The following is a 26,702-nucleotide window of genomic DNA, read 5'->3' on the forward strand; positions in this document are numbered from 1 at the left end:
ACGATTTTTTGTTGTTGATGTTTTAAAGTTGCCAGCCAGCGGCCGCATTTTTTATGATTTTCACAAAAGTTGAATGCCTTCCAGTAAAGGTTCTTCTTTAAATACATAAACAGACAATATATCAAATGAAAGAACAGACCCCCTGCATTGAAAAAAAAAGTTTTATCCTACCTTTATTTGTTCTCTTTTCATCACCTCTCATAGGCTTCTTCAAAAATACCAAATTGGAGCAAAAATCTTTTTGTGAGAGTTCAGATTCAGAGTGATGATTAAAGCATACATGGAGTTTGAACTGTTGGCCCTACGGGGATACTTCCGGGTTTTACAAGTAAGGTTATCCTGGTGGATAATAGCGGAAATACGGATTGACGGAAAAACTCGTCATTGGCAGGGAAAGAGTTAAAAAGTACACCTAAAGAGTTCGTATAAGTACCTAAGAGGTACAATTAAGTACCAATGAGTGTATAGCAGTACCTCAAAATAACATATTGGTACACAAAAAATAACGCTGGGGTATTTTCCACACAGCATTGGGTCAAAAAGGGATGAGCCCAGGTGTTAAATGAACCCAGAACATTTTGATATTTGATCCTACAATGGGTTGAAACAACCCAGAATTTTGGGTTTAAACAACCCATCTTAGGTTAGATTACAACCAGAGCACGGGCTCATCGCTTTTTTTACCCACTGCTGGGTTTAAAATAACCCAGCATTTTGTAAAGTGTAAACCTAAATGTACATACATATGTGATTTTTTTTTAAGCTTGGCACCATTTTGACAATTTTTTTTTGACAGTGTAAAATATATGCATTGTAATGCCCGTAATGCCATTGTAACCCGATGGTCTGGACTGACAGACTCTTCAATACACCACAAATGAATGCTGAAAAATCAGCAGTAGAATATTTGACCGTAACGTCATTCTCAGTAGATCTCAAATCATGTATTCAGCATTTTATCTCTGTGTTGAGCGTTGCTGATGCTGCCAGGAATCAGTGTGTGTAGTCGCCTTGTCTGCTGTTAGATTCTTGTTTTGCCGATCATGCAGTATTTGAGCTTACTGCTTATCTAAGTACTGAAGAGACATGAGTGAGGAGGAGCCATTGTATGAGAAAAGAGAAAGACGAGAATTGTATTTGTTTAGTCACTTCTGTTCATGACGAAGATTTGAGGGCGTATTGAAGAGCATTATGAGTGAAAAGCAAGCAGTACATATACTGTTTATAAAATTACCTGTATATCAGTGGCGGCTCGTGACTGCTCATCCGAGGGGCGCAAATTCAAAATAAGTGTGCGGAGTGTCATGTGTGTTGCTTGCGTTTTCAAAATATGTGTTTGTTGCGTCATGTGAACCATGTGCATCACGTGTTTTGTCAAAATAAGTGCCTGCTGCACACACATCAAAACCGTTTATGATAAAAGAGACGCTCACGTTCACAAAATACACGCAAGACACCCCCTTAACAGTAAACTTTTTTGTGCGTGATATTATGGGAGTATTTGTTTTTCTTATATATTGTTTTCTCATTTCTATGTAAAGCACTCTGAATGACCTATGTGTATGAAATGTGCTATACAAATAAAATTGCCTTGCCTTGCCTTGCAAACGCGAGCCTCTGTTTTATCATAAACGCATCTGCAGCAGGCACTTATTTTGACAAGACACGTGATGCACATAGGATCACTCGACGCGCAGAACTCATATTTTGAAATAAGGAACCACACACATGACGGGCTACATACATGTTGTGACGAACTTCGCATCGAGCACCCACGAAAAAAGAAGTCACCGGCCACCACTACTATATATATATTTTCTAAAGAACCCATAAATTAAAAGGTGTTTCCCTGGTCTTGCTAGAGTACTCCTTAGTGCTGATGAAGTGAACTTTTGGTTAATAATATACTGCATGCATTAAAATGTACACTAGCATGTCTCTCCTAAGGGAAAACAACTCAAATACGCTGATGACTTGTAGCACAGTAAATGTTTCTTTTTCTAATACTTCTTATTTAAAAAACATAGGGCCAGATTTACTAACAGCTTGTGCCAGCACAAACCATTATTTTGGCGTTAAATAACAACTGTCGTGATTTACTAAAGATGTGATTTACTAAAGATGTGCAGTGGATAATTACAGATGAAAAGGTGTGGTCTAGTTCAGTGGCGGCTCGTGACTGCTCAACCGAGGATGCGCTAATTTAAAGTAAGTGTCCGGATTGTCACGTGTGTGGTTCCCTTTTCCAAAATATGTGGCATGCGTGTGGAGAGATCCTGTGTGCATCACGTGTTTTGTCAAAATAAGTGCTTGCTGGAGACGCGTCAAAACCGTTTATGATAAAAGAGACGCTCACGTTCCCTAAATACACGCAAGACACTTCCTTAAAGGATAATTCTGGTATTTAACACTTTGAGTCTCATTTCTGGTTTGTTTTTGAATGAACTACAGTGATGGACACTGAAATTTTGACAATGGGTCGTGACTTGACTTTTTGACTCATTTAGAAGCGTCTCTTGACTGCTTCAGAATGGAAGTCAATGACCATGCACAAACATGTCATTAAAACAACACTTAACGTCCATTTTCAAAACTGTGCTTCTCACCGAGTGGTTTGTGGTGTTCGTTGTTGATTAAAAACAAGTAGTGTAGCGAAATACAGTTTCTGTGGTGTTTTATTTGGCATTTTGTAAAATTCCATTGACTTCTCTTGGAAGACTCATTGCTCGCTGATATATCACTCCGCCACTGGAAAAGGGGTCTGTTTACATGTGGTTGTAGTTTTTTCGCTTGGTTTCTCTCAGAATAAATTTTTCCTATATTTGATGGCTCAGTGACCAGCCTTAGGTTGGAAGTTGAGCTCGATTCTGACTGTCTATACGCTAGACAGCGAGTTCCATTCAGCGTCCTTGTACGGCAAAGTGGTTGTTGCCATCAAGTGGTCGGGAGTGTGCTGACGCTTCGGACTCCAATATAGAGCGGAAGTATATACGCGGTTGTGAGGTATCTGAACAAATAGTTCCACTATAGCAAATAACACGGATTGAAAATATACATTACGCCAATATATTTGTTTTTAATCATCAACGAACACCACGGACCACTTGGTGAGTAGCACAGTTTTGAAAATGAACATTAAGTGTTGTTTTAATGACATGTTTTTGCATGGCCATTGACTTCCATTCTGAAGCAGTCAAGAGACGCTTCTAAATGAGTCAAAAAGTCAAGTCACGACCCATTGTCAAAATTTCAGTGTCCATCACTGTAGTTCATTCAAAAACAAACCAGAAATGAGACTCAAAGTGTTAAATACCGGATTTATCCTTTAACAGTAAACTCTGATTACGCATAAGATTGTGCGAATATCTGGTACACGCGAGCGTCTCCTTTCAAGTTCAAGGCAGCAGAACACATATTTTGAAATGACGAACCACACACATGACAAGCTACATACATGTTGTGACGAACTTCACATCGTGCGCTTCAAAAAAAGAAGTCACCAGCCGCCACTGGTCTAGTTATTTTTTGCGAGTTCTAGGAGTTTCCCTTTAAGACGCAAAACTTATGGGATGAGATTATTTAAATCATTCACGTAACGCGATTTAGTAATGTTTGCACGTGTGATGCTGGTATTTGTGCCATAATTTAACACCAAAAATCTTTTTGCGCTTGAAATGGCTGCAATTGTAGCTGATAAGAGGAGGCTTGGCAGAGACAGTACAAGGCAGAGGATTGTTTCCACAAGAGTTTATTTGTAATGCCAGAAGAACTTATTATTCAAAAATATTGTTTGCCAAGCCATGTTATTTTTTCTTTGAGTCACAGGAGAAGTCACACAATACCAGATGTTTCAAAACTTCTTGCAAACCTTTTCTTTTTCAGTGTATTTGGCTTTGTTAGCTGGGATTTCACACCCCGAATTTTCATCTGCGATGTCCGTGGTGCTGAACTCAAACATTAGTAGCATTAGTAGATCACCCACCTGAGGATCAGCACTGCTTATTTGCGACCCTAAACTAACTTTCGCTGCTCTTAGTAGATTGCGTTGTCATTATGGAAATCAGCTGTTGCCCCCGTGTTATTAATTTGTGCCTTTTTAGTAAATAACTCGCACATATTTCCACTCCCATCGGCGCTTTTTTGCCCTGTTTAGTAAATCTGGCCCATAGTGTCAGCTGTGTCATAAACTACAAACGTTTCGCTTTGTGAAATAGTCCTGTACCAACTACAAAAACTGTGCTTGTGGACTCATAGTGACTTTTAATGGTGTCTCTCTCTATCGCTGTCTCTTTCGGTCTATCTAATTCTTTCATGAGAAACAAGTAAAGATTAACATTTTGTTCATAGAGATAGTGAGAGATTTGTCATCCTCATACAATAGCCTGTCACATCATGTTTATCAATTGTGAGAGTATGACCTTTTCTCTCCGTTTCTCATTTTTCCTATATTCCATGGTGTCTCATGTTTAAATAACCACAGTCCTCAAGAGAACTGTCTCTTATGTAACTCCATCGGGTGTGTGTTGGTGTATCTGTAACCTTGTGTATGGTAGCACTCAAAGGTTTCCACCGCATACTGTAAATTTCCCACATTGAAATATTGATGTTTGCTTTTTTTGGAACGGAGTGCCCCTTTCCGATTATCCTGCTTGAGATGAATTTTACAACTCAAGCTGTTGGGAAAAGTCAACTAGACAGGTACATTGTTACCAACGGACCTGCCAGTGTCAACAGGAAATATTTAGTGGTCCTTGCTAAGGCAATTACAGGATCTCTCATTGCTATTATACTTTGGCACATAACTCTTCTGTGGTACGAAGGCGAACGATGGCTTAAATCATGCTGCTTGTGAGAGAGGTGGTTCCGCTGATGAATTTTACCTGCTGGGTGAATAAATCGCATAGACTTAAACTGAAGGGAAGATGTAAGTCTTATCTATGGACCCAAATATTGTGGAGACTTAGTGGTGGGCTCTTTTGATTTCGGAGCAATAAACAACTACCTAGCAATACCTTCGTTCCAAAGAAGACTGTAAATAGAGGGGGAAGCCCTAAGGTTACGGGTATAACTTGGGGACAGTCTAAAACTTGGCCTTTAACTTGCATTAGATTATAACTTGTAACTTGACAGCAGTCTTAAAGTAAAAGTAAACCTCACAAAAGTATTTCACGAACTATGCAAAATGTGAATTTTTAGTCAGTTTTGCCTACAGTAGTTTCCCAGAGGCACCCATAAACCACCTCTGTTTACTCACTAAGAAAATATTCATTATATTTATGCACACTAAGAGAAAGAGGTACAAAAGTTGTCACCAGGATGGTACCTTTAAAAAAGGTCCTAATATATACAATTTGACAACCAGTGACAACTTTTGTACCTTCTTGTACTTTTTGTGAGAGTGTGGTGAGGACACAAGTATATTTGGTTTCTATGTAATACAAAGGAGAGTGACAAAATATAAAGCAGACACTGTTGAAATTAATAAGGCCTGTAGATTATGGGTGATGTTAAACACAATCTAGTGGTTAATGCATGTGCTCCATCATAATATGTAATGACACCTATGTACTTAGATCCGTTGAAGAGCTTAGATGCAAAAGCCGCCAACGACACCTCCATCAAGAATAGGATAATCGTATTAACCAAATGCTCTCGGCATCAAATACTTTTGCTTCAAACCCGCTTAATCTCCACCTCAGGTCAGTCAGAAATAGCGGTTTGTTGGCAGAATGCATTAAGAGGGTTTTGCAGTGAAAGAGAGTCAAAATTGTTAAATATCAATGAAATGACATTTGTGAAAATAAGGCATTTCAATTACTGACTAATAACCTTTTAATTGCCATTATTACTGAACCTAAACATAACAGCCTGTTTAAAAAAAATCTTCATTTACAAGAAAAAACGTCAGACGCTCATAGAAAGTTTTGCATCGTATGCCCTTACAGTAGTAATTCATGTCCATTCTATGATGCACCATCAAATAAAAATAAGAAAGTGTGAAGTTCAAATAATTTGTGTTGATTGTATGTTGAAAGTATGCTTAAATGCAATTTCTACTACTGTATAAAACAGAGTATAAACGTTTACTTGACAAATGTTAGGTGCATATATGTGTTGCATAGATGTTTTAAAGGGGACATATCATGAAAATCAGACTTTTTCCATGTTTAAGTGCTATAATTGGGTCACCAGTGCTTGTTTCGAACTAGAAAATGTGAAAAAGATCAACCCAATAACTTAGTTTTGGTAAAACATTCTCTGCAAGCATGTGAAAAAATAGGTCATTGAAATTTGTATCCCCTATGATGTCACAAGGGGATAATACTGCCCCTTAATCTGCACTATCCAACCACAACATTGCCATTTAGTAAAGAGATCAGCTCATTTGCATTTAAAAGGACACACCCAAAACGGCACATTTTTGGTCACACTTACCAAGTGGCAATTTTAACATAAATTATCTATATGACATTTTGAGCTAAAACTTCACATACGTTCTCTGGAGACACCAAAGATTTATTTTACATCTTAAAAAGTCTTGTGAAATGTCCCTTTAAAAAGCGAGTTGTTTTCATTTATTTGTTGAGTATTGTATTGTAACACAAACTGAGGCACAACTTCAATGCTGAAGTTGCATTAGTGGAGTGAGTTAGTTACTTTTCATTGAATAGACCAGTGGTTCCCAAACTTTTTCAGAGTGCGGCCCCCCTTGTGTACAGTGCATTTTTTCGCGGCCCCCCGAAAGAAAATTTATGACAAAAAAGTTTTAAAATGTAATATTTTAATTAAACAAAACATATAAAATTATACCTAGTAGTGCTGTTGGTTAGTTGGCTTATTATTTTTTAGGTTTAATTACACAGAATTCATGATAAATTAATGTATTTTATAAAATGTCACAAAACTGGGGCCCCCCTGGCACCATCTCGTGGCCCCCAGTTTGAAAACCACTGGAATAGACACATTTCATCCAAACCTTTTATTACATTTATAGCAGAGAGGGCAGCGTGTTCAAGGGCAATGTGATAACAGTACAGAAGTGAAAGGTCATTCCAATACAAGAGCCATCCATGCCTTACACAGACTTCTCTATTAAAAATCCTTATTCTTTAGGATACTAGAACTCATATTATTAATTATTGTTATTATTATTATTATAGTAATAATATTCTTTTACGTTCTTAACGTGCAAAACTGTAAATGTGTGCGTGTTAGTGGTTGTGTGTTATTTTACTAAACAGAATCCTCCAGAGATGGAGTTATGGGTGACAGGATGAAAAACTCATTAAGAGATAACAGGAAGAAATAAAAAAGAGAGACACAAACACACAGTATCCCATCTCTCTGTCGCTGTTGTTGTGTGCATGTGTGGGGGCAAAATGTATTTACAGTGAGCATTACCTCACAAAGGCATCTTTTTTATGTGTGCTTTTAATCCATCATTTTATACAGCTCAGACTGCAAGTGTTGGTAAATACAAGCACTCAAGAAACTGTGTATAAAGTTGGGTATTGACTAAAGTCAATGGCCTTACAGTTTATTATTAACAAAAAATATCACATTGAAATATAGAACTGCACTGATATCCTACAGTATCAACATATATTTTTATGTTATATAATATCAACTTTTATTAAGTTATGTAAACTTATCACAAGTTAAAACTTAAAAAGTAGGCTGAATTGACTTTGTTCAAACTTAATGCTGCACTTTTACAGTCCACGCACAAACACATAGAAAAACACACTTCTCTCATCTGCTGTTTACTGAGTGGGCTAAGTTCTTGTATCTGTCACTAGACAAATATGAATGTTGTTTATCTCCATAATGTTTCAATGTAGCCCCTGCTTGTCAAACAAAGAAGAGTTATTTTTGGAAAGTGAGTCCCGTTTCTTATCAGATCTTCTTGCCAACACACACACACACACACACACACACGCACACACACACACACACACACACACACACACACAGGATAGCTACGGTACTGGGAGGGATGGATTGGTCCTGGGGTTAGTGGAGACTAAATATAGCCTCTTTCATTTAGAGAAATTCCCAGTGCGAGTCTGATAAACCCCCTCCGACCCTTTCTCTGATAAAGACTCTCTGTGTGTGTGTGTGTGTGTGTGTGTGTGTGTGTGTGTGTGTGTGTGTGTGTGTGTGTGTGTGTGTGTGTGTGTGTGTGTGTGTGTAGTATACTGGATTGAAATTTTGCTGTGTGTCCTCTATTTTAGCAACATTGTCTCTGAATCAAATTCGGACTGACAAAAGAAGACAAATTCACGTGGCACACACACACACGCCATAGCCAGTCTCTCTCGCTTTCTCCCAAATCACGCTGTCTCTCCTATATACAAGTGTGAAGTAACAAAGTCCAGACAACTCTGTCCTCTCTGAAGACAACAGATGTGAGAAAGTCCAAGAAAATCCTAGATGAGAGATTGAAAGATCAGTGGGGAATGCGGACGGAAATCGTTTCTGAATAATAGCCGTTATTTGGTGCTCTCAACTTAAATCTACCATGTCTGGATCTGTAATGGTGTGATATCTGCTCAGCTATGGATTGCTAATATTTTAGGCATCTTGTTCAACGTTTTTTGGGATTGTTGCTTTACTGACATCAGCTGGTAAACTAAAACTGATGTTTCCGTGATTATGTGTTGATGGAGTTGGTATGAATCTTTTTATTTTGCGTTACGGCTTTCTAAATTGTATTTATTTTAAGTCTATAATTGTTTTTGATTTGCTGTTGCTTATCATGTTTGACCCCATCAGTGGAAATAATCGCCTCTCTTTCTCTTTTTGTTACTCACAGACAGACAGCAATGCCAGTTATTTGCGGGCGGCGAGGGCGGGGAACCTTGAGAAAGTGCTCGACTACCTGAAGACCGGTGTCGAAATCAACATCTGTAATCAGGTATGAATACTTTCTCTTAATGTATGGCAGCATGTCACACGCTTTATTTTACAAAACAAATACTATTATCATCATAACACAATGCGTTATTCTGTACATAAAGTAAATGTTATAGTATACACACACCTAAAGGATTATTAGGACCACCTGTTCAATTTCTCATTATTGCAATTATCTAGGTCAACCAATCAAATGGCAGTTGCTTCAATGCATTTAGGGGGGTGGTCCTGGTCAAATGTCTGTTTCTCAATATGCGTTCTTCAGCGATCTTGCGTCCTTGCTCTACGTCATCATTAACCGTCAAAGTTTAATTCCCATTCTCAAGAACACAAGTACAGAGGACGCATGAAAATACTGAAAACGCATGAAATCGATTTACGCCCCAGAAGTCATTGCGGCAAAACAATGGCGGAGGGCAGGTGACCAACAGAAAGATCGCACACATCTAAATTCTCACAAGTGCGTTTTGTGATCTCGCGACCTTCTGAGTTCGTTCTTCCAAGGCAAGACCGATCTCCACGAGACTGCAAGCCGGTCTTTCAATTGAGAAACAGCCAATCTTCTGAACTCCAAACTGAATGTCAGAATGGGAAAGAAAGGAGATTTAAGCAATTTTGAGCGTGGCATGGTTGTTGGTGCCAGACGGCCCGGTCTGAGTATTTCACAATCTGCTCAGTTACATGGGATTTTTACGCACAACCATTTCTAGGGTTTACAAAGAATGGTGTGAAAAGGGCAAAACATCCAGTATGAGGCAGTCCTGTGGGCGAAAATGCCTTGTTGATGCTAGAGGTAAGAGGAGAATGGGCCGACTGATTCAAGCTGATAGAAGAGCAACTTTGACTAAAATAACGTTACAAGCGAGGTATCCAGCAAAGCTTTTGTGAAGCCACAACACGCACAACCTTGAGGTGGATGGGCTACAACAGTAGAAGACCCCACCAGGTACCACTCCTCTCTACTACAAATAGGAAAAAGAGGCTAGAATTTGCACGAGCTCACCAAAATTGGACAGTTGAAGACTGGAAAAATTTTGCCTACTCTGATGAGTTTCGATTTCTGTTGAGACATTCAGATTATAGAGTCAGAATTTGGCGTAAACAGAATGAGAAATTGGATCCATCATGCCTTGTTACCACAGGCTGCTGGTGGTGGTGTAATGGTGTTGGGGATGTTTTCTTGGCACACTTTAGGCCCCTTAGTGCCAATTGGTCATCGTTTAAATGCCACGGCCTACCTGAGCATTGTTTCTGACCATGTCCATCCCTTTATGACCATCATGCCCACCCTCTGATGGCTACTTTCCAGCAGGATAATGCACCATGTCACAAAGCTCAAATCATTTCAAATTGGTTGCTTGACAATGAGTTCACTGTACTAAAATGGCTCCCACAGTCACCAGATCTAAACCCAATAGAGTATCTTTGGGATGTGGTGGAAGGGAACTTCGTGCCCTGGATGTGCATCCCACAAATCTCCATCAACTGCAAGATGCTATCCTATTAAAATGGGCCAACATTTCTAAAGAATGCTTTCATCACCTTGTTGAATCAATGCCACATAGAATTAAGGCAGTTCTGAAGGCGAAAGGGGGTCAACACAGTATTAGTATGGTGTTTCTAATAATCCTTTAGGTGAGTGTATATAAAATATTTTTTAAATGATTTAAATATTTTAGATAAATATATATTTTTAGCTTCAATTAATGTAATAAATTATGTTATGTTGTTATGATTATTTATTTTTCCCAGTCGAAAAGTTCACCTTAGACCAGCATGAATTTCCACTGTGCAGGCTGGTTTTAAGACGCTGGTCTATCTGGTGGACCAGCATAGCTATAAGGAAAACTTAGCTGATTTACATATGTGTGTTTCAGAATGGGTTGAATGCATTGCACTTAGCATCCAAAGAGGGGCATGTGGAAGTGGTGGCTGAGCTGCTCAAATTGGGCGCCAGTGTAGATGCAGCAACCAAGGTCAGTCTCTCTCTCTCTCTCTCTCTCTCTCTCTCTCTCTCTCTCTCTCTCTCTCTCACACACACACACACACACACACACACACACGTTAAGCCTCCACTGCTGTACAAGATGTTTATATCACATGCTGTTCTATGCTCCTGCGAACACGTTCACACTGGGTATTAAAAGCCTCTAGTATTGGATTCACTCTGTAGGAATGTATGTGTGTGGTGAGGTTAATTGCAGGCCAGCGGAAACAACACAATCTAGCGGTGGGTACAGAATGCCTAGCGGTGGTGGATGAAGGGGTGGGGGGATGCCAGTCGGAAAAAAGTGCCAAATGGATGGGGTGACACAAACAGGTGGTCGAAAGATGCCGCTCATTTCTGTCTTTGTTTCTAATCCAGAAAGGAAACACTGCACTGCACATCGCCTCGCTGGCCGGACAGACGGAAGTCGTGAGAGAGCTTGTGACCAATGGGGCCAACGTCAATGCACAGAGCCAGGTACATACTCCCCGAACCACAAACACACTACTAGCTAGGATCATTTAGCTGTACTTTACAAGGCAGCTCACGGACACAATACATATCTGTCATAGTGATGCTATTTTGGTGATCCAGCGGGCATTAAATACACACGCAAACATGAGCTTGGAAAGATATAAATGTCACCTGCTTTACTGAGGTGCCAATAACAAGTATTTCCTACACTGAGCTAAATATACTGGATGTTGATATAAAGACTGCAGTGAGGGGCCATATCATTTACTTTACTTACTGTAGTGGTTTATTTTTTTAGAAGGCTACAAATAGTATAAGTGACGATATCTTGCGCAAAAACTGTCATAATGTGTCCACCCTTAATCCTTGCTACTGTACCTGTTACGATTGTACGATGTTACGATTAACTAATACAGGGTAACTGGTGTAGTTGCCGCTCTCCCAAATACATTGTAAGAAAAAATTGTCATAAAATAGCCCCAAGCTGTCACTATGGCAGGGTCCTTTTAAAAGGTCCTAATATGTACCATGTAGTTACAGATACGTATATTTGGTACTAATATGTATCTCTGAGGTACTAATATAAACTCATCAGATGCAAACGTGTCGTTTTTGAAAGGGTACCACCCCAGTGACAGCTAAGGAACACTTTTTGACCATGTTTCTATGGATTTGTATGGAGGTGTTAATATGAAAATGTGTGTGGTCGGACGTTAAAATGCTGATTGTGACATCTATATCGCTTCCAAATGACCATATTTTGGGTTGTAAACATTACTATGCATGCCTAGTACATGGTATATTGTATTCTTTTTTTTCAAAAAAGTTCCTGCTATCTGCAGTATATGTCAATAAAAAAAGTATAAATATACTTAGACATACGCATTTGATAATTGTGTGTTTGTATGTCTGCACGATGCTCTGTCATCGCAAAGCACTGCCGCCTTCTTACCTGCACTGTCAGCATCCTTGTGTTGCCATGGGAACAAGGTCATTGAGGTTACAGTGGGGGGATGTGATGGAGGTCCGTCCCCTCTTGGGAAATCTCAGCTGATTTCTAAAATATCAAGAATGACAGTTACCGTGGCAACCTGGGTGATTAGCTACTGCTTATGAAGAATTTCAAATATAACTTTTAACTTATTTTTCCACACATTTGCCTCTCTTGCTTTCTGTTTCTCTCTGATTGATTTTTCTCTGCTGAGTAAAGGAGGCGGGTTGCTCAGCAGAGTGTAGCAAGGATGAGTGTGTGTGTGTGTGTGTGTGTCTCTATGCAATTTTGTACATTGAAAATATCTGGTGGATAATAACAAATGTTGTGGATTTTAGTGCATAGTCTATAGTCTCCCTTTGCTTGTTTTATATATGTTTGTCCTTTCCATATATAGAAATGTATAATATAATATATGGGGCATACTGTATGGCACTGAAAGTGATGCAGGTGGTGTTCTGCTGTGGGGTTAGGGACATTTTTAAATTGGGGCCAACACAACATCAATGTTCTAGATTTTAAAACATAACCGCAATGCTTAATGTTTGATCTTTACTTTTAATAATGTATTTAGTTTTAATGCAGATGATGCTTTAATTGTATTAATAAATAAAATGTTAATTCATTCATTACAGAATGGCTTTACCCCGCTGTACATGGCTGCTCAGGAGAACCATCTGGATGTTGTGCGTTTTCTTCTGGAGAACAACTCCAGCCAGAGCATCGCCACAGAGGTTTGTGTGTGTCTGAGTGTCTTATTGATTTCTGTGCTGGGACTACTAAGTTACCTTAAGACTTTTACGGATAAGTGATTTCTAACCCTCCATTTGTAACCCCCCTTCCTCTCTGTCTCTCTCTCTCTCTTTCTGTTTTAAGTCCTTTATTTTACTGTACAAAATATTGTATGTCAAACAAGGTATATTACTCAATACTCAGGTCTCTCTCTTATGTGTTATTCTCTTTAGGATGGCTTTACTCCGTTAGCTGTAGCCCTACAGCAGGGTCACGATCAAGTGGTTTCTCTATTGTTAGAGAATGACACGAAAGGTAAAGTGCGTCTGCCCGCGCTCCACATTGCCGCCCGGAAGGACGATACCAAATCTGCAGCTCTGCTCCTACAGAATGACCACAATGCAGATGTAGAGTCTAAGGTCTGTCTGACAGACGCTTGCAAACATGTTCAGCCATTGATCTGTTTTCATGTTTTCTCTTTCACTTTTGTTTTCTTTCACCAAAACAGCACAATCTTCCCTCATACACCTTTACAAACTACACATTTTGAGCACTTTTCATATAAAACATAAATTCCAGATTCTAAAAACGCTGTTGGGTAAAATCTGGACAAACCTAATCGTTGGTTTAACTTAACCTAGAAAATGTCCATATTTGACCCCAACCATTGGTTAAAACAACCCAGCATGCTTCGATGAAACATCTCAGCACAGGTTCAAACAGTTAGGTTTGCCTTTATTTTGTAGCCTGGCTCCGCCCTCCTACGTGCTTCCGCTTAATTTTCATTTCGCTTCAGCAGTACGTCTGGGACTGCTCTGTAGAGTTTTGTTTTCTCCTGCAAAAATCTGCAGGACCAATCAGCGAACAGATGGGGGTGGCTAAGAATGATGATGTTGAGGTCGTGCGTCAGTTTGAGTTGTAGTTCAGTAATGGCAGCGGAGAAAGACGTGAGAAAAACTATTCGGTCCGTAGTTGCAAAACTGCCGAATATACAGAAGTTAAAGCCAGGAGCAAGAACCAGGTTTGCTAAGTTTTGTTTGTCTGATTATTCTGACTTGTTGTTTCCGGACGGTTTCGGTGCATGATATACGTCACGACCACACGTTAGCGATTGGTTTTGGCAGATCCTGAGTGACTCTGAGCAGATCCAATAGTTTTAAACCTCAACAATGGACCCTCCTTAACGGAAGTAACGCTTTGCAATGGAGCGTGGCCAGACTCTCTGTACAAATGAAATGAATGTACGAGAGTCTGGTTGGACCAGGCTACTTATTTTGCCCACCAATGGGATAAACAACCCTGCCCTTTTGTGTGTGTGTTTGTGTGTATTATGAACTCACAAGCAGTTTAACATAAACACGACTATACACATTTGGTCTTTCTTTAAATCTTTTATGTTTTATTTTAAACACACTTAATTTCCCACATACAGTTCTGTTTTTCGTTTGTTTTTGTTTACTTTTCAGTGTTCACTAACTGCCCATTCTTTCCTTTCCTCACGTTTCAACGTAGATGATGGTGAATAGAACTACAGAGGTATACACATGATAAACATCGACCCCTCACCTCCCACCCTTGCTTTGCCTACAACACCCCCTAGTGTTGCTCCCACCCCCTTCTGTACCATCTCTATTTTTGTATCATTTCCTGTTTTCTCTTCTCTGTGGCTATGTATCCTCCCTCTCTGGGGATGGAGGAACGAGACCATGCTTTGGGTTGAGGGCTGAAGCATGCTTTGATTTCTGCAGCTACAGGCCGGGGTTCCACACCTAAACATGTAGCTTCTGATTGGCGAATAGAGTTTGTATTAGTCTTTTGATTGGTCGCTGCCGGTAATGGTGTTGATTTTGGTGAAGATATACTGATACATGATTGCCTGATATACAGACATATAGTATGTGATAGGAAGTATCAGTGCCTGTAAAACTGTAAAAAATTGTTTTTCTCAACACCACATTGATGATATTGGTGAGGTTTGTGCATATTTACATATTAACCCTCAGCATATGGATTTTCAAAAGGAGCATATGTGGAAATCTAGCTTATGGATTTAAAATACCTGTTTTTAAAGTAGAGACAACATTTGCTATTGCTTAATAAAACATACAGTAAGTAGGTCAGATTGCAAGAAATTTGACAAAGTCTTTCGGTTTAACTAAAGTATTCAGTCTGTAACTAAACTATTTACGTATTTGTATTTAAAGTTTTATGTATTTAAAAGATTTAATTCTTTAATTAAATTTAATTAAAAGATTTAATTTTTAAAAAGAACATCACCCAAAAATGTATTTGTGATTACGAGAAAACAACCTCTGTTATGTTGAGAAACAAGCAAGCAAAAACAATAATAGTAAGTTACAGGGCCTCCATCGGCTTCCGTAATGTTTACCACAGATTAATTTACACGCTGCCACATCTGCTAAATTTGTAGGCTAAACAGACATTTATATTTTTCTTATTACCTGTCGTGCAGCTCGTGATATACGCGACTGTTTTGTAGTCGTGTTAAGGACACTCTGCCCGAATACAGAAAGCTTCAGCACCGCCAAAATCTCACGTCGTGTGTTCAAGTTCACGCGCCGCTGCGTACAGTGCTGATCAGCGTATGACATCAGAGTACCGCGAGAGTAATTCTACATCACCTTTTTTAAATTACTCTCGCGATACTCGCGAATGTCGTACGCTGATCGGCAGCGCCGCATGAAGAAGGCAAGCACGTTTTATCACGCACATTTTAACTATGTTTTTTAAAAGTTTCTTAATAATATTTTGAATTATTATTATTGTTAGCGGCAATAGTAACATTTTTGTTATTATATTATTACTTTTATAATTATGTTCAATATGACCATTTACAGTTAAGACAAGTGCAGGCCTCTGCATATCTGCATTTTGGGAAATTAAGTTAATTTGATTCAGACGGTTACACACTGGCACACTCTTCAAAAATGTGAAAATTATACATTTGAACTTTGACTTTTAAACCACTTTTCTTACTAAATGGAAGAATGTTGTTCCTTTGAGAATTAGAGATACAGTTGGTTTGACTGAAAGAGGAACCCGGCTGGCCAGCTACAGAGATGAGTCTGTTAGTTTAATCTCTCCTCCCTAGGGCTTGTGCATGGGCCTTTAGACAGATATCAACCCAAGCAGCTGGAAATCATAACGTTTAGAAACTTTGCAACGATGCCAAACGAATCTGCACATGTGCATGGTTGAGTTTGCCCAAACAGCAAGCAATATGAATTCAGCTGTGTACATTTATAGTTCACACGTTTTGCATGGTAGAGAAACAGATTGCCAAACTAACAACCACACTTAAGAATTAAGTGCTGTCTTTTGAATGTCAAAATCCTAATAGATCCATTTCAGGAAGTCTGTCAACCATTTATCTACACAGACATTTAATTACAAGTGTACACCAACACACGGCAATTTGTAAGTAATTTGCATACAGGTGGCTAATTTGTATAAATTCGTATGATCGAGTATGATCTGATGTCTGCCCATTGATGTTGGGTTTAGGGGTGGGGTAAGAAGTCTGGCTTCATTATTGCTTTTTTATAATCATACAAATTTGAACACTTTCATATGCATTCATACGAATTAGCTACCTTGCAAAATTATTATGAATTCCCGTAAAATCAGGCTGGTTTTGTGATCCTTGAACCAACAACATTATGGTACCCTGGTGATTAGTGAGAAAGTTAATTTTACACTCCTTAAAACTGGAAGTAATTGTCTCTCATCTGGAGATAAACATAATGGTGTATTACAGGGTACCTGGACATTTTTTAAGCCTTGCTGTTTTTCTGTTCATTCCTGTGGCTCTAATAATTGCCAATAATTTCCCTCAAAGTGGGTGGAGCTTTTTCCCCACAGCATTGAGAGAGCACGCTGAGCACCACCTGCTATGTGGCGGATTATTGGTTAATTAAGATGGAAATCTTTATGACTGGAAGGCCTTGGCTGTAACGTAGCCTATTGGATCTTGCTTTAACAGCTGCCTCTCATATTCAGAATGAGATATTCTGATACAACACATAATCCATTTTCCTTCACCTGCTCTGAGTTTTACATCAAATCTGTGAACTCATATACTTTTATTCAGCCCTTAAAGTTGTTTCTGTAACATTTCTCAGAGCAACTGAATTCGGACAAAATAAAGTGAAGTTCTATCTTCATTGGATGAATCACCACAGACCAAAGTTGAAGCTTAGGTACTTCAGTAAACGGGCTTATATGTAATCACATCTATAACCATTGTGCTTTGTGTTTTTTGTAAACAGAGCGGCTTTACTCCACTCCACATTGCTGCCCACTATGGAAACATCAACGTAGCGACACTACTGTTAAACAGAGGGGCGGCAGTGGACTTCATGGCCCGGGTAAGAATACAGTGCTGCTGTCTGCTGCTCTGATTGGCTAGCAATGTCCCTAATGGAACAGTCGTAGCCTAGTGGTTAGAGAGTCAGGCTTGTAACCCGAGATTTGCCAGTTCGAGTCTCACTCTCCGGGTTGGTGGCTTTTTTCTGATTCCTCACTGTTGTAATGACTCAGGGCAAAGCTAGGTAGCATGCAGTTCGTTTAAGCATCAGAGGGGGGCAGTATTGTATTGTGTTGTACTGTTTGCCACGCACAGTGCACCATTTGTGTTGATAAATAAGCTAAATGATCTGCTCAAGGCGCTCTGTACAGACATGATCACATATGTGTGCATATCTGCCAAATTTGCTTCCAGCTAAAGCTGCTATAACCCATTAAACAGTCATATGGCAAATAAAGCCCAAATACCCATAAGGCAAAAAAAAAAATTTCTCTGGCCAAAAATATATTTTAAATATATGCTAAATAAATTTTGTAGAATGTTATGCTCAATTGAGTATATGTTTGATTTTGGAAATATATTTAGTTTTAACCTTCATATATCAGCATATATTTCAAAATGTATTTCAAGGGCAAGCAAATGCATTTCTAATTTTACATCCCATATGGCAAAAATGTAATTTTTATATGCTAAATACAAGTTAATTAAAATTATTATTATTTATTATTTTTGAAGTTGAAAATATAATAAATTTTAACCTTTTAAAAACTAAATATTATTAAGTTATATAATATATTTGTAAATATTTACAGGTTCGTAACATAAACAAAGTCCTATTTCTTCCAATGCGATGTGAATATATTCCCTTGAATTGAAATATATGGAGGGCTAAATATATTTTTAAATGCCCTAAAAAATATATTTTTTAAATATATTTCAAAATATAAAAAATGGCCAAAAAATATATCAGTAAAAATATATATTTTTTGTAAACATATTCCAAAAAATATTTCAGCAAATATATTTTTTTGCCATTTTTTTGTATATTTTGAGATATATTTTTATAAAATGTTGCCGTACGGATATACACATAAATCTCATTTTGACAATCACATCTTCATGTTTTTTTAAAACTTACATATAAAACCTAACATGCTATATTAATTATTATATTTTTTATTCAAGGTCACATTGCATAATAACAGAAATGGCAGTAATTAAATCATTTTTAAAAATATATAAAAAAATGAACCAATAGCAGAATGACTTTATTCTGTAATATAATTAAAATAAATATTAAAAATGAATCTATAGCAGTATTACTTTAATTCTGTAAAGGACAGTATGTATAATATCACACTAAAATACTTTTTATTATAAAATATTAATAATCAGTAGTTATTTAATATCATCTCTGTTCACTCATGATGTAATTCTCTTTCTTTTTACCTGCTGTGCGTCTCATGGGGTTTGTGTGTGTTTCATGCAGAATGACATCACGCCGCTGCATGTGGCGGCTAAGAGAGGGAATGGAAACATGCTGAAATTGTTGCTGGACCGGGGAGCGAATATTGAAGCCAAAACCAAGGTAACACATACACCCAGACAAACACAATCTGTAGGCAAGGCCTGTCTTTAAATCCACATAAGATCTTTGCAAAGCCTCTCCTTACAAGACACAAAGCACATAAATGTTTTTCTCAATAACTAAGTGATTAAATATTAATGTAATAATATATGAATAATATTATATAATAGGCCTACACTATATAATATTGTGTTTAATATTAGTATAGGAATTAAAATAGCATGGTCATTTCACCTTCAGAGAAAAAGTCAAGCAGCACCTCAGGACGTTGTTCCTTCAGTCATATACTGTATTTAGACCACTTGGAGTGACCTGTGACTTTGCTCTCAACACAGTAACCTTTGAACTCAATAATGTCACAGATGAGCCAGATGATGTAGGGCTTACAGAACCTTCCAGTAGAGAATTGGGAAATGTTATTGCTCGGGGATTGCTCTTTAATAGCTCAGGAGACTTTGATTTCTCAGTTATGTTTTATTCAAAGGGATAGTTTACCCAAAAATGAAAATTCTGTCATCATTTACTCACCCTCAAGTGGTTTCGAACCTGTTTACACAAACAACACAAAAGATAATGATTTTGAAAATCTTACTTTATTGCACCAATTCTTAATGCAGTTTGGTGTCTGATCCAGTTTAAACATTGCAGAGACACATGTCAGCTTACCAAACTTTAGAGATTTTCTACTTAATAGTATTTAGGTACCATTAACCAAAAGCTTATCAAGTCTAAAGGGGACATATCATGAAAATCTGACTTTTTCCATGTTTAAGTGCTATAATTGGGTCCCCAGTGCTTTTATTAAAGGTGACATAGAATGATTGAATGGGGTATTTATCTTTGTTCTGTGATGTGACATGTAGACAAAAACAAATTTGTTTGGGTCTGTAATGCCCTAAAAGCTTCCTAAAAACCTCTCTCAGATAGCTCTATTAGGGTGTGGGATTTTAAACAAGTGGTTTTGCACCTATTTGGCTCCCCCTACTGGTTTAACTTGCTATCTCATTACTGATTGGCTGACTTTGCTGCCACTCAAATAATGTAGCCAATTATTTTAAAGTGGAGGGGCAGTTAGATGCCTGTGATGTCATAAGCATCAGTTTTTCAGATTGGGCCGTTTTCTGGCTGACATTTCTAAAAGAGGAATTTCTATGAGACTGAAATGTTTAGCATGTCTAGCACTTTTTGTATGTTCGTGAATGCGGGTAGACTACCATTATTCAACAAAGACAAGGTAAAAATGGTTTTTCATTCTCTGTCCCCTTTAACCTAGAAAATGTGAAAAAGATCAAGCCAGTAACTTAGTTTTGGTAAACCATTCTCTGCAAGCATGTGAAAAAATATCTCATTGACATTTGGCTCCCCTTGTGATGTCAGAGGGGGATAATACCGCCCCTTAATTGGCACTATCCAACCACAGCACTGCAATTTAGTGATGAGATCAGCGCTTTTGCATTTTAAAGGACACACCCAAAATGGCACATTTTTGCTCACCCCTACAAAGTGGCAATTTTAACATGCTTTAATAAAATATCTATGGGGTATTTTGAGCTAAAACTTAACACTCTGGGGACACCAAAGATTTTTTTTACATTTTAAAAAAGTCTTTTGAAATGTCCCCTTTAAAATACAATACAGTATACTGGCTAAAGTGAGTTGCTTTCTAAAAAAACATAAAACAGATCAGCATAGTGTCGGTGTAGCAGCTGGGGGTGTCGTTCCCTGATGAAGTGCTTTTGTTTTTGTCCATGGTATCAGCTGTTAATAAGAGTACAGTACATTATGATCTCTGATCTTAATTTGTGTGTGTTTGTGTGTGTGTGTTTGCATTTATGTCTGTATGTGCACACAGGATGGTTTAACACCTCTTCATTGTGGAGCACGCAGTGGACACGAGCAGGTTGTTGAGATGCTGTTGGACCGGGGAGCTCCCATCCTTTCCAAGACTAAAGTAAAGTCTCTGCGTATCTAAATGCAATTATTATTCTCTCCCTGTTCGAGTATAGGATGTGCATGTGTGCTCATGGTCCCAACCTGTGCCAAACACTGCCCTCATGTGGCTGTAATAGCCAATAAAATAACAGCACGCAGTAGTCATCAATACGATTTTCTATTGACTGCAGGAGTTCAATAGTGCTGACTTTAGAAGGAGATACACGCTAAGACTCTCAAAATAATTTTCCATGTTCTTTACCTCACTTTTGTCATGCTTAGTGTAGTTTTATGTAGTGTTCCTGCAGTTCAATTGGTAGAGCAATGCATTAGCAACTGTGTAATGCTGTTTAAAAATGTATACTTTAAATGCGCTAAGGATAAATGTAAATGTGGCTTTTATTTGAAATGTGTGAACATGTCCCTATAGTCAGATTTTGTATGTTTGTTATTCTGAGGCTAACCTAGCTATGGTACGTGTCTGGTATAAAAAAAAATTAATATTCTGGTGCTGTTCCTGCAAAACGTACATTATTGAGATGATCTGGTTTGGTTCACAGAACGGCCTGTCTCCATTGCACATGGCAACCCAAGGGGACCATTTGAACTGCGTCCAACTTCTCCTCCAGCACAATGCCCCAGTGGATGATGTCACCAACGATTACCTGACTCCGCTGCACGTAGCCGCTCACTGCGGACATTACAAAGTGGCGAAGGTCATCGTAGACAAGAAGGCCAACCCTAACGCTAAAGCCCTGGTGAGGTCATAGGGGTACAGGCAATGTAAAGTTTTAATGATTTAATATTCTGGTCTGATCAATATTTTCCCCTGCTCTGTTTTTGGATTTCTATCTCTTTGGGGGGGGGGGGTAAAACTGGATTCTTTGCATTGTTAACAGATGCAGCTGTATGAATGCTAATCTTTCCCTACAATGTGTGAAACAAAACACAGTGTGCAGGGTGGCTGACGTGCCACTGAGCTTGTTGCCATAGTATTACAGAAAATGTGGGTGTGTCATTCTAATGTGCAAAAAAAATTAATTTCAAATTGACTAAAATCTTAAAAAAACTAACATTAGCATTCAATAAATATACAAATATACTAGAGAGGGAGGTTTTTGTGGTTCCCACTTCTGGTTTAGCTGGGTGTGGTGGTATCTCAGTCAACCAGAGCGTTTATGTGTGTGTGTTTGTCTTTATATCGACAGAATGGTTTTACACCCCTTCATATTGCTTGCAAGAAGAACCGCGCGAAGGTCATGGAGCTTCTTCTAAAACATGGTGCATCACTACAGGCAGTCACAGAGGTAAAAGAGAGATTTAAAGTTTATTAAAAGTGCCATGACATCACTGAAAGACCAGATTAATTGTGTTAGGTTCAAATGTTTACAACTCTTATGCTTTTAAAAATATAATACTGTTAAGATTTTTATGTGTCTGTGTTGATTCATTGTTTATAGTCGGGGTTGACACCCATCCATGTTGCTGCATTTATGGGTCACGAAAACATAGTGAAACATCTTACGCATCATGGAGCTTCACCAAACACCACCAATGTGGTAAGCTTCCTTTTTTAAGCTATTTGTTTATTACACGTGTTTCCTACACTTTCACAGAAGATGTATAGCTCAACTCGACAGCAACACTACAAACTACAACTCAGCAATACAGTTGAATGTAATTAGAGTTACATGAAAAAAAAATACATTCAGGCCGGCTGCAGAATTAAATGACTGAGGGGACACGTAAAATTTTAAGGGGGCTTAACTTAAAAAAAAAACACACAGACTAATGGCTTTCGGCAGATTTTTGAATGCAACATTCCCCTTAAAAACTATATTTGCACAAAAATACTGCACAGCTTACCAATCATACAAAACAAATATAATTGTAACTTTAAATTTTTATTTTTTTATATAAATCTTTCCTTTTTAGAAAAGCTGTAATCTGCTTGGTTTTTATTTATTTATTTATTTATTTATTTATGCAGTTGGCAGATGCTTTTATCCAAAGTGACTTACAGTGCATTACAAGCTATATTATATATATATATATATATGTTTTTGAACATACTGAACTAATATCATAACGCATATCATTGTTCACATATTTCATAACGCGAATTATAGCGCAGATAAATGTTGGGTAAAACTCTGTCCATATATTTTAATTTTAAAGGTTGTCCCCTTCACCTGCCTGTATACAATCATGGGGGGAAACGTAGCTCACTGCCATAAGATTATTGTTGTATGACCATGAATCAAGGTTACAATAGTTTTGCATTTTACATACCGTTTTATTTTGAGAATCACACGAGTTATGACTCACCGCTGACCTTACACTGAGCTCCATTACTTCAGACCAACCCAGCATGACAGGCAGCCAATGGAAATTGTTATCCAGCCAACAGAAATCCCTGTTTATCCTTTCCTGTCCAATCATCTTTTAGTGCTTATTATTATTATTATGTGATCTATACTTTATTAGCCAGTCGGAGATGCATAATCATGTTGTGTATAAAATAAATAAATAAAAAACTAAAGGAATTTTCTTTATAGTTTTAGGTTTTTTTCAGTTAGTCTTGTAAAAACACAATACAGTTTTAATTAGTTTTTTTTTGTAAACCTGGTTGCAATAAATACCAAAAATAAACTGGTAACACTTTACAATAAGGTTCATTAGTTAACATTAGTTAATGTTTTAACTAACTTGAACAAACCATGAGCAATACATTTGTTACATTATTTATTAATCTTTGTTAATGTTTTTTAATAAAAATGTAAGCTTTAATTGTTTGTTCATGTTAGTTCGGGGTGCATTAACTAATGTTATACCATGGTCTGTTTAAATACTCGATTCTGATTGGCTGGAAGGTGTGCATTAAAACCATTTAATGCACAGGTAGTTCCAGTCAGTTTGATTACAGTTAGAAATTAATCTGCTACTATAAACATTGGTAACCATAGTAACACAGTTACTCTTGCAGAGAGAGAGAGAGAGAGACATAAGTGCGTCTCTCTTTAAAGTGTGCAGGTTTTATTTCAGCACTACTTTATTTAAAGCGGATGGAGTGCGAGCCTTAACTTAAGAAAATGACCGTAATTTTTACCCGTCTGATAAAAAAATCACACTGTTAACATTAATTACAGCTTTAACTTGGCAAATAACCAAGGTATAAGCCGGATAATCCACGGCTAGACATGCATTAAAGGGTTTTAATGCACTTCGCAAAGACAACCACCCTCCGCTACGCGTCGGGTGGTTCTTCGCCTCTACGTCGTGCATTAAAACCCTTTAATGCATGGCTAGCCGTGGATTATCCCTTACTTAACAAAGATTAATAAATGCTGTATACAGTAAGTGCAGTTCATTATAAGTTCATGTTAACTAATGTAGCTAACTAATGTTAACTAATGAACCTTATTGTAAAGTGTTACCAATAAACTTATACATAAACATTTTGCCCCATCGTGGCACAAGGCCTGTTTACATTGCCAAGGTTAACAAAATCCTATTACATCAACGATTCACTGAAGTAAATTTGACATATTTCCACAATTTTCTTCTGATTTAATTAACAAAATTCTGCCCATGTGCAGGCCCTTGAATAGCGTTTAGTAAGCTTTCAATTCTTAGTTTATTAACAACTATTACTGTAGTACTGCTTTTGCACATTTCCCTCCAGAAAATGCTAATAAAAATCGCTTCAAACCAATTTATTTTTGAAATACCCATTTAACCCAATGGATTTCAATGCATGTGTTTGTGTTTTAGAGAGGTGAAACAGCATTACACATGGCAGCACGTGCCGGCCAGGCTGATGTTGTCAGATATCTACTGCAGAATGGAGCTAAAGTGGACATCAAAGCCAAGGTTAAACATAAACACAAGCCTCTTAATAGATCTTTGAGTTGGCCTTACTCAGTCAATATTAAATATATTAAGGCTATATTGTCACAGAATGTTCATTACAATATTTAGACTGAGTTTATGTAGAAAATAGTACCCCCCCCAGGAAAGTGGGTCACAATTAAAACATGTCGGACGTTGTATGGGGCTTTTGTAACTCTTACTTTTTTCTTTTACACTCTCTACCATAACAACGGCCTTTAGGATGAACAGACAGCCCTGCATATAGCTAGTCGCCTAGGAAAGTTGGAGATTGTACAGCAGTTGTTACAGAAGGGGGCATTACCAAATGTATCCACCACCTCTGGCTACACACCTCTCCACCTCGCTGCCCGGGAAGGTCATCAGGAGATAGCAACTCTCCTGCTGGATCAAGGAGCCTCCATCTCTTCAACAACTAAGGTGTGTGTGCATGTGTGGGAGCCCGCTTGTGTGTGTGATTTTTAGTTTTGCTATATAACTTTACTATGATTACTCGTGGAGTTTAAACTCATGTAAATTTGTACTTTTTGGAAGGGAACTGTTGGCTTGTTGCGAGTTTTATTGACTGGACTCCATGGCAGCTTAGGTGCATTACGTTATTTTATACCACCGGCCAGTTGAATGCTGTATTCTGATTGGTTGAGAAATGTTCCATGGGTGTTGATTATTTTTCAGTAAAAGGCTCGTCGTCAATTATTCCTTACAAAACAAATAGTGACATGCATATTACTAAGATATTCATGTTTCAATTCACTTAACTCGGTATGGTGATTCATAATTTTATAAATAAAAACCTATTACTTTTACAGAAAGGGTTCACCCCCCTGCATGTGGCTGCAAAGTATGGTCAGTTGGAGGTGGCCAATCTTTTACTCCAGAAGAAAGCTGCACCAGATGCAGCAGGCAAGGTTGGTAAACAAATGCATACATTAAAAAAAAACATATGCACCAGCACATGCTTGTGCACATCCTGTGTAAACTTTAATAACATGGTTCTGTCCCAAATAATGCAGTTAATATGGGTGTTCACATTCACGTACACTTACGATATGCCATGTGCTTATTTATCGCGTATCATAACATAACTTATAAGAGGCCATGAGATCTTCTGCATTGCACCGTTTTGCAAAGCATTGACTATTACTCAACAGTCCACTTTTCACCATTGGTCATCTTCTTTTGATTGTTATCAACCTTCGCTAATATGATTCCAATGTGTTCTTGACTTAAAGTATGACTATTCACCACATTACTACTAGTTTTACAGTAACACACACAGATCTTTAAGTAGCAGTCCACCCTTATGTATTTACAAACCCATATGTTTTTCAGATAATAACAATAGTATACAGCTAATAAAATATATGTGGACCAATAGCTTAATCTGTGTTAAAGGCAGATATAATCTATTTTCTTGTGGTGCTTATATATTCGTGTAGTTGTTCATGCTGTATTAGAGCTTTCTGCTGCTTAAAGTGGTTTGCTGAGATCTGTTCCCTCTAACTTTACCATGGTATGTTTCTGTGTGTGCACAACCATGTACTGTATGTGCTTACATACATGCATGCGTCCCTGTGTTTGTGCGTGCGCATGCTCGTGTTGGTGTCTGTGTGTGTGTGATCGTATTGTAGACTGGGTTAACACCGCTGCATGTGGCTGCTCACTATGATAATCAGAAGGTGGCTCTGGTACTTCTGGACCAGGGAGCATCTCCTCATTCTGCGGATAAGGTACACACACACGTGGAAAGTGGAGGAGAGAAGGGCCTGTTACTACTCACATCCTCTTTGTTTTACAAATTTTCAGGAAAACCATAATTGTACAGTAGTTTTCTTGAAATCAAGAAAAGATGACACTAAAGCCC

General features: G+C 38.0%; 1 protein-coding gene across 16 annotated transcripts in view; it reads left to right on the forward strand.

The window, feature by feature from the left end:
- Positions 1-26,702, forward strand: part of ank3a (ankyrin 3a) — a 109,540-nt gene that overhangs the window by 25,017 nt on the left and 57,821 nt on the right. For 9 of the 16 annotated variants that reach the window (XM_065297381.2, XM_073812259.1, XM_073812262.1 and 6 more), the window contains exons 2-17: positions 8,816-8,917; positions 10,794-10,892; positions 11,282-11,380; positions 13,004-13,102; positions 13,334-13,519; positions 14,613-14,636; positions 17,390-17,488; positions 18,917-19,015; positions 20,868-20,966; positions 21,508-21,705; positions 22,156-22,254; positions 22,408-22,506; positions 24,722-24,820; positions 25,061-25,258; positions 25,648-25,746; positions 26,470-26,568. In XM_065297381.2, coding sequence (XP_065153453.1) covers positions 8,816-8,917; positions 10,794-10,892; positions 11,282-11,380; positions 13,004-13,102; positions 13,334-13,519; positions 14,613-14,636; positions 17,390-17,488; positions 18,917-19,015; positions 20,868-20,966; positions 21,508-21,705; positions 22,156-22,254; positions 22,408-22,506; positions 24,722-24,820; positions 25,061-25,258; positions 25,648-25,746; positions 26,470-26,568 — 1,797 coding nt within the window. The remainder of the gene's footprint in view (positions 1-8,815; positions 8,918-10,793; positions 10,893-11,281; positions 11,381-13,003; positions 13,103-13,333; positions 13,520-14,612; positions 14,637-17,389; positions 17,489-18,916; positions 19,016-20,867; positions 20,967-21,507; positions 21,706-22,155; positions 22,255-22,407; positions 22,507-24,721; positions 24,821-25,060; positions 25,259-25,647; positions 25,747-26,469; positions 26,569-26,702) is intronic. The other 7 variants (XM_073812263.1, XM_073812272.1, XM_073812269.1 and 4 more) reach the window with 3 other exon arrangements.

Source organism: Paramisgurnus dabryanus, chromosome 17 (genome assembly GCF_030506205.2).
Source record: "Paramisgurnus dabryanus chromosome 17, PD_genome_1.1, whole genome shotgun sequence".
NCBI lineage: Eukaryota > Metazoa > Chordata > Actinopteri > Cypriniformes > Cobitidae > Paramisgurnus > Paramisgurnus dabryanus.